The sequence below is a fragment of the Macrobrachium nipponense genome, chromosome 39 (assembly GCF_015104395.2).
Source record: "Macrobrachium nipponense isolate FS-2020 chromosome 39, ASM1510439v2, whole genome shotgun sequence".
Lineage (NCBI taxonomy): Eukaryota > Metazoa > Arthropoda > Malacostraca > Decapoda > Palaemonidae > Macrobrachium > Macrobrachium nipponense.
In genome coordinates, this window is record NC_061099.1 from 39,193,459 (window position 1) to 39,201,841 (window position 8,383).

At 41.3% G+C, this 8,383-nt stretch overlaps 1 protein-coding gene across 1 annotated transcript in view; it reads right to left on the reverse strand.

Annotated features, from left to right (window-relative positions):
* The window catches only part of LOC135210313 (glutamate receptor ionotropic, kainate 3-like), a 17,812-nt gene extending 9,737 nt beyond the window's left edge, over positions 1-8,075 (reverse strand). Inside the window, exons 1-4 of the mRNA XM_064243195.1 lie at positions 8,017-8,075; positions 6,820-6,910; positions 6,212-6,370; positions 5,536-5,683 (exon numbers count right to left, since the gene is read on the reverse strand). Of these exons, the coding sequence (XP_064099265.1) occupies positions 5,536-5,683; positions 6,212-6,370; positions 6,820-6,910; positions 8,017-8,060 (442 nt within the window). The 5' untranslated portion in view covers positions 8,061-8,075. The remainder of the gene's footprint in view (positions 1-5,535; positions 5,684-6,211; positions 6,371-6,819; positions 6,911-8,016) is intronic.
* Between the last annotated feature and the right edge of the window lie 308 nt (positions 8,076-8,383).

Here is an 8,383-nt window from a genome sequence, read left to right on the forward strand (position 1 = left end):
CGACATCAAGCTGTATGGTAAGAGCATCAAGGAAATAGATACCCTAATCCAGACTGTAAGGATTGTATCTGGGGACATCAGGATGGAGTTTGGAATAGAAAAATGCGCCTTAGTCAACATACAAAAAGGCAAAGTAACGAGAACTGAAGGGATAAAGCTACCAGATGGGAGCACATCAAACACATAGATGAGACAGGATACAAATACCTGGGAATAATGGAAGGAGGAGATATAAAACACCAAGAGATGAAGGACACGATCAGGAAAGAATATATGCAGAGACTCAAGGCGATACTCAAGTCAAAACTCAACGCCGAAAATATGATAAAAGCCATAAACACATGGGCAGTGCCAGTAATCAGATACAGCGCAGGAATAGTAGAATGGACGAAGGCAGAACTCCGCAGCATAGATCAGAAAACCAGGAAACAAATGACAATACACAAAGCACTACACCCAAGAGCAAATACGGACAGACTATACATAACACGAAAGGAAGGAGGGAGAGGACTACTAAGTATAGAGGACTGCGTCAACATCGAAAACAGAGCACTGGGGCAATATCTGAAAACCAGTGAAGACGAGTGGCTAAAGAGTGCATGGGAAGAAGGGACTAATAAAAGTAGACGAAGACCCAGAAATATACAGAGACAGGAGAAAGACAGAAAGAACAGAGGACTGGCACAACAAACCAATGCACGGACAATACATGAGACAGACTAAAGAACTAGCCAGCGATGACAATTGGCAATGGCTACAGAGGGGAGAGCTAAAGAAGGAAACTGAAGGAATGATAACAGCGGCACAAGATCAGGCCCTAAGAACCAGATATGTTCAAAGTATGATAGACGGAAATAACATCTCTCCCATATGTAGGAAGTGCAATACGAAAAATGAAACCATAAACCACATAGCAAGTGAATGCCCGGCACTTGCACAGAACCAGTACAAAAAGAGGCATGATTCAGTGGCAAAAGCCCTCCACTGGAGCCTGTGCAAGAAACATCAGCTACCTTGCAGTAATAAGTGGTACGAGCACCAACCTGAAGGAGTGATAGAAAACGATCAGGCAAAGATCCTCTGGGACTATGGTATCAGAACGGATAGGGTGATACGTGCAAACAGACCAGACGTGACGTTGATTGACAAAGTCAAGAAGAAAGTATCACTCATTGATGTCGCAATACCATGGGACACCAGAGTTGAAGAGAAAGAGAGGGAAAAAATGGATAAGTATCAAGATCTGAAAATAGAAATAAGAAGGATATGGGATATGCCAGTGGAAATCGTACCCATAATCATAGGAGCACTAGGCACGATCCCAAGATCCCTGAAAAGGAATCTAGAAAAACTAGTGGCTGAAGTAGCTCCAGGACTCATGCAGAAGAGTGTGATCCTAGAAACGGCACACATAGTAAGAAAAGTGATGGACTCCTAAGGAGGCAGGATGCAACCCGGAACCCCACACTATAAATACCACCCAGTCGAATTTGAGACTGTGATAGAGCAAAAAAAAAAAAATAATAATAATAATATTCATGAATGAATGAAATTTGATTCACTATCTAGGCAGGATCCAATAATAATAATAATAATAATATTTTGTTAAAGATGATGGCAGCATCAGTGGAATTGATTTTATATATGGTCTTTTCAATTCTTCTTATTATTCTCTTCTCGTCAGGGCTGATATTTGCTAATAGCTGGCAGATGTTCATATCTTGGTTAAAGAAATGTTTTCTAAAAATACTAATTTATTGTTATGATAACAAAAGTGGTTAACAAATCTTAGTAATGGAATTCCAACGTTTCCAACCGTATCATCGGTTCATCTTCAAGGAAAGGTGAGCGTGAACTGATTGGAATGGGTTGTTGTTGTTGGAGTATTAAGCTGGCTTTATGCCAGCACGGGCTTTAGCTAATGTAGCAGCCCGTAGGTCATTTGAATTATTTTTTAGATGCATTGGTGATTTAAGGATATGAGGCGATCTTTTTATTTATGATTTCTATGGAATGTGCAGGTGGAATGGTATGGATTTCAAAGGTGAAAGGAAAAGTGAATAGGCAAGGTTACAAACCCCTTTAAACCCTAAGGTACCCATTAGTAGAAGATAAAGATCGATAGTAGCGAGTCCTGGCGAGTCAGAGATAGCCAGTAATGAAATCGAAAAATTTATAGTCGTAGAAAAACGGAAAAAAAAAAGCGCAACTCTATGGAGTTCAAGTACCATATTTCACTTTACGAGAAAAAAAAGCAGAGAGCGTCGATCGTTTAGCAATAGGGAACGACGAAGGAAAAACGAAATATTATCAGTTTTAGAAACAGGATAACAAAAATAAGCGACAGCTTAAGCGGTAGTTAGAGTGACAGTTGAAATATTCGGTCGTTAGACGTGAGGCGGCCGAAAAACGGAGGGCGAAAGGAGGATGGGTTGTTTAGTAAAAGAAAAAGCAGTCAATGCTATAAAACAGCACTTTTCATGTAGCTGCGATCTTTATGTTTGAGATCTGTATCTGAAATCTTCTAACAGGAGGTCATCTGGGAGACTGATCTCTAGGTCCAACAGAGCGTGGACGAGCTCAGAGAACAGCTGATGACCACTGTCACTGTCGTTATTGGAGATGGCTCTATTTAAAAATGCCTCAAACTCCTCGTAGGTCAGCAGGAACTTCCTGATCTGATATTCTCCTACGAGGAAGTATTCGTTACCGACGTTTGCAGTTCTATTTTCTTGTTTGCAGGTCTGAGTTTCGCTGTTTTGCTTAGCTACAAACTCCTCTGTTTGTGTTCCTGCTTCTTTAAACAAAACAGGAGCTACAGTCGGTGTCTCGGTCTGCATTTCTTCTTCAACTGCGTCTTCTGTCTGGGTTCCTGCTTCGGCACGAGCAGGAATCGACGTCTTCGGCGATGCAGGGGTTAGGGGGGTAACCTGAGGGGTTGGGGGAGTAGGGGGAGGAGGTAGAGGGGCGGGAGTTTGGCGATATGGAGAGGATGAGGGGGTGGGGATGTAATGCCGGGATCGAGGAGGTTGGGAGGAAGGTTGGGTGGTTTGTGGTACAGGAGGTAGGTTCGTTCTAGGATCGAACCTGGGGTTGCTGGGAGGTTTCCTGGTCGGTGATGGTTGCCGAGGTCTTGCAGGTGGAGGAGGGATGCCCTTCGCCTTCCAAATCCTCTGCAGTCTGACTGGGCATCCCTTAAACCAAGCATGATGTTGCTGGCTGCAGTTAGGGCATCGGGCAACTGTGTGGCCCTTTTCCTTGTACTTTTTCAAGCACACTTCTGTCTCGTGTTTCGCACTGCACACTCCACAAAGATGTGTTCTGATTACATTCGTTCTTGTGGTGTCCATACCTCTGACACTTGAAGCATCTCAGAGGCTCTGGTACGAAGGCTTCTGTCTCATAAGTGCCAAGAATCCCAAGGCTGACCCTGGCTGGAATTTGGCCCTTGAAGGTCGCTTCTATCTTAAGAGTTTCCTGTCCATCTTTTGCAGTACATCTCTTGGCTTCCATGATGTTGGGAACCTCGAGGACTCTTTCGATAGTTATGTATTTGGGGACTTTGCATATCATCCCCTTGCTTATTTTTGAAGCAGGATCAAGAAGGTGGCACAGGTTGTCTTTCCTCAGTAGTTCAGCAGCTTTTTGGTCCTTGGGAGTAATTATGAATTCTCCCCTTAAATTCGGTCTGGCTATGAGGTTGGCTTCTGGATATTTTTTCTCGAGGGCCCTGACTGCAGCATATGAAGTCTGGCCCTCGATAACAACAGCTTTGAACTTGGGAAGTGCCGGAAATTCCGCAAAACTCGCCGTATTCGGTGCCGATGTCGTAGGGAGCAGGTTGTTATTGGTCGAAATCGGTGGTACAATCTTCTTCTGTTTCTTCTTCTTCTTCTTCCTTACGGTGGCGAAGCCTTGCTCGTCCTCCAAGGGCGGGTCCTCCCTGGTATTACCGGGCGACAGGGGTCTCTTAGAGGCCATACTTGTCAAAATTGTAGGTTTAAAATGACGAGAGTTACGTAACGCGCCTGTGCACGAAAATACGTAACCTGTGATGATTGGAATGGGGTCGTTCGGCGGTATTTATTGTGTCCCAGGTGCTCTGTCTGATGGGCGCTGTGTTTTCATTGGTTGAACAGAGGATTAAGTCCCTGAGTCAAGCCGTCTTGCCTGAATGGCGAGAGCGAGTGTCCAGAGAGATACAAACGCACCGCAATCAGCGCCTTCATCAAGAGAGCTCTCTCACACTGCTCTTCGTGGAAGGACACGCACACTGAATTAGAACGTGTTGCCCAAGTTCTAATTAACAACGGGTATTCCAACCGGGACATCGAAAAAGCCATTCGCAGAAACATCGATAAGTGGTACCAGCAGGAGCCTCGCCCCGCCGCCCTTGAAGACGTCACTCTCTTTTACAAGGGAGTATTTCACAAGAAATACAAAGAAGACGAGCGAGCCCTTCGAAACATCATCGAAAGGAACGTCTCCCCCACTGACCCTGCGAAAAAAGTGAAATTGATCATTTACTATAAAAGCAAGAAGACTAGTGGCTTGATTATGAAAAACAACCCAGCCCCCGTCATGCAGGACCCTCTCAAGAAAACTAACGTTGTCTACCAATACAAATGCCCTGTCCGGGAATGCCCCGGCGCCTACATCGGTATGACAACGATGCGATTTTCCAAGAGGATATCCTGCCACGCTCAGGAAGGCGCCATCCATAATCATGCAAAAAACATCCACAATACAAGGATAACTCGGAAGGACATTATTCCTAATATTGGTATTATCGATAAGGCGGCAGACCACCGTCGCCTCCGCCTCTTAGAGGCCCTACACATCGGGAAGGAGAGACCCAGCCTCAACACCACTCAAGAGACGGCACTCCTTCCGACAGTGGCACGTAGGGCGCCGCCCGCCGGCACCATAGAGCCGATCGAACGGACCAATCAGGTGCCCCTGCCCAATACTACGCTCCCAGTCTCCAGCGTCCGCACGCGAAGAGCAGCGCGAGCTTCCACCTCTGCAAGACGGCTTGACTCAGGGACTTAATCCTCTGTTCAGCCAATGAAAACACAGCGCCCATCAGACAGAGCACCTGGGACACAATAAATACCGCCGAACGACCCTATTCCAATCAGTTCACGCGCACCTTTCCTTGAAGATGAACCGATGATACGGTTGGAAACGTTGGAATTCCATTACTAAGATTTGTTAACCACTTTTGATATCATAACAGTAAATTAGTATTTTTAGAAAACATTTCTTTAACCAAGATATGAACATCGGCCAGCTATTAGCAAATATCAGCCCTGACGAGAAGAGAATAATAAGAAGAATTGAAAAGACCATATATAAAATCAATTCCACTGATGCTGCCATCATCTTTAACAAAACTTGTTTGAGAGAGGGTCTCCTACCTTCAAATAATAATAATAATAATAATAATAAGTGAATGAGAGAATGTGTATGTAGTACTTCCATCTCAGCAAAAAAAAAAAAATCCTAAAAATATTTCGAAGCCACAGAACCTACTCTCTTGAGACATCGTCTGAAGCGCCCACAGGGTAGCTTTTGCGATGATACTCTCTTCACCCTTATCGAAACAGCGTGATTCCCCCCAGACCAAGAACGACATGCCCGTGACGATACCCAAAATGCTGAGCAGGATTAAAGTCCAAACCTACAGGGAACATTAAGAGAGTCACAACGTTAAATTAAAAGCATGAGCCCGTGCTTTCGTAAGACTAACAAGCTTAACACTGCTTTGCGTCTCATCTCATAAAATGTTAGTGCTATACCAATCTCAAAGCAGAAAAAAAAAGCGAAATGCTATAAGTTAAACAACTTTCTGAGACCATTATCATATAAGGACTGCTTTGCAAAATTAGTTCTTTATATCAAACGAATAAAGCATGCGATAGAATTTCTTGATTTTGCGTCTTATCTCACTAAATGTTGGTACTATACCAATCTGAAAGCAAAAGGGAAAAAAAAAAAAGCGAAATGCTATAAGTTAAACAACCTTCTGATACTATTATTAATATATAAGGACTGCTTAGCAAAATTAGTTCTTCATGTCAAAGAAACGAATAAAGCATGCTGATACTACGTATTATTATATAAGGACTGCTTTGCAAAATCAATTCCTTATGTCAGAGAGAGGAATAAAGCATGCGATGGAATATCTTGACGTCTCCCTATGAGTCACCAAGGGTGTAAAAGGTTTGAGAAATCCGGAGATGTCATTGGAGAGCGTTGGCCTGATCATGAAAATGGAGAACGAGTCGCCAGCTACAGGCACGGTGAAGTCACACACTTGGTTCCTCTCTTCCGTTGCGAAAAAGGGACCCAAGGCGAATTCCACATTCTGCAGGATAAAAAGTTTGATCATTTGTTAAGTCCCATATGCAGAGGAAAGGCTTGGAAAGGGGAGGTAGTGATGGCTCGGCCTTCATGAACACTGTTAGGAAATTAGGTAAATTTGTTCGACTTTTTTTTTTAACCTTTAACCTTTATCATAATCAAATGACATTATGTTATTGCTCCTTTTCCCAAACTCAGACAAAGGCCCCTGATAACTAAAATGAAAAATATTAGTATATATAGTACCATATCTATGTGTCATTGTTACCTGCTTTTGCCAAGGGTGTAAAAAAATAAAGCTAGGAATACCCTGATTCGACAAAAAAAAAAAAAAAAAAAAAAAAATCATGCTGTCGTTCTATTCAGAAACGGATTCTGAACATTATGTTGTTAGCTCTGAAAAATAATTTTCTTTATTCAATTTAAATACGCAAATAGAATATATCTTCATACTTGTCTTTCCAGCATGCCAACCATGCCCTTGAAGGAACCGTTTGGAAGCCGGGCACTCCACAGTCCGTCGTCAGGTCTGAAGATCTCGTAGCTGGAGCGAATGGAATGGTAAAAGAAGGATTGAGTCATTTATGAATAGGTCATATATTTCCATAAAATTTATATATTTTGGAGTCATATATTTCCATAAAGCTGATATATTTTGGAATTGCAAAGAAAAAAAAAGGCTTCAAGGCGTCAGTGATTTGTGAATAGGTCATATATTTCAATAAAACTATTTTGGAATGATAGAAGATAGCATCAGTAATTACAAACCATTCTTGATGTCATCGGAAAACCAGTTGTTTACATTATACGAACTATTCAGTTTAATATTACGTCAATGCAGTTAGAATATATGAGTAGGTCATATATTTCCATAAAACTAATATATTTTGGAATTGCAAAAAGAATCAGTCATTACTATCTATTCCTGATGTCATCGGAAAGCCAGCTTTTTACATCATACGAACTATTCTGTTTAATATTATGTCAATGCTGTTAAAATGTATGAATAGTTCATATATTTCCATAAATCTGATATATTTTGGAATTGCAAAAAGAATCAGTAATTATTAACTATTCCTGATGTCATCGGAGAACCAGTTGTTTACATTATACGAGCAGTTTAATATTGCGTCAATGCTGTTAGAATGTATGAATAGGTCATACACTTCCATAAAACTATTTTGGAATGACAGAATAAAGCATCAGTAATTACCAACCATTCTTGATGTCGTCGGAAAACCAGTTGTTTACATTATACGAACTATTCAGTTTGATATTACGTCAATTCTATTAGAATTTATGAATTGATCATATACTTCCATAAAACCGATATATTTTGGAATGGCAAAAGAAGGCATCAGTAATTACTGGCCATTCTTATTATACGAACTATTCAGTTTAATATTACGTCAATGCTGTTAGAATGTATGGATAGGTCATATATTTCCATAAATCTGATATATTTTGGAATTGCAAAAAGAATCAGTAATTACTAACTATTCCTGATGTCATCAGAGACCCAATTGTTTACATTATACGAACAGTTTAATATTACGTCAATGCTGTTACAATGTATGAATAGGTCATACACTTCCATAAAACTGATATATTTCATCTCACTGACAACACCAGCTTCCTGTCAAAACTGACCTGAAATTCATCTTGGAGGAGAACAAATCCAGGAAGTGTCCCATAGGCCCCTGGATCCCTATACTCTTGTCCTCATGGATGTGGAGGTGGGTGTATGGGACCCACTGCAGCAACAGGCCAGCCAATAACAGATAATTTCTAAGAAATCATTTTAATATTAGGTGGAAGGAAGGAAGACACTTACATGAGTGGCAGTTTTTTACACGAAGGCTACTCGGAACTAATGAGTTCAATTATAGGGAACTGAATTTCAAAAGGTTAAGAATTCCTTACGTAACCTCAGAAAGTCTGGACAAAAAATTAACAAGTTTCTAAAAAAAAAAAAAAAGTGTATTGAATGAGGAGAGTATTCAATTTATTCTCATAA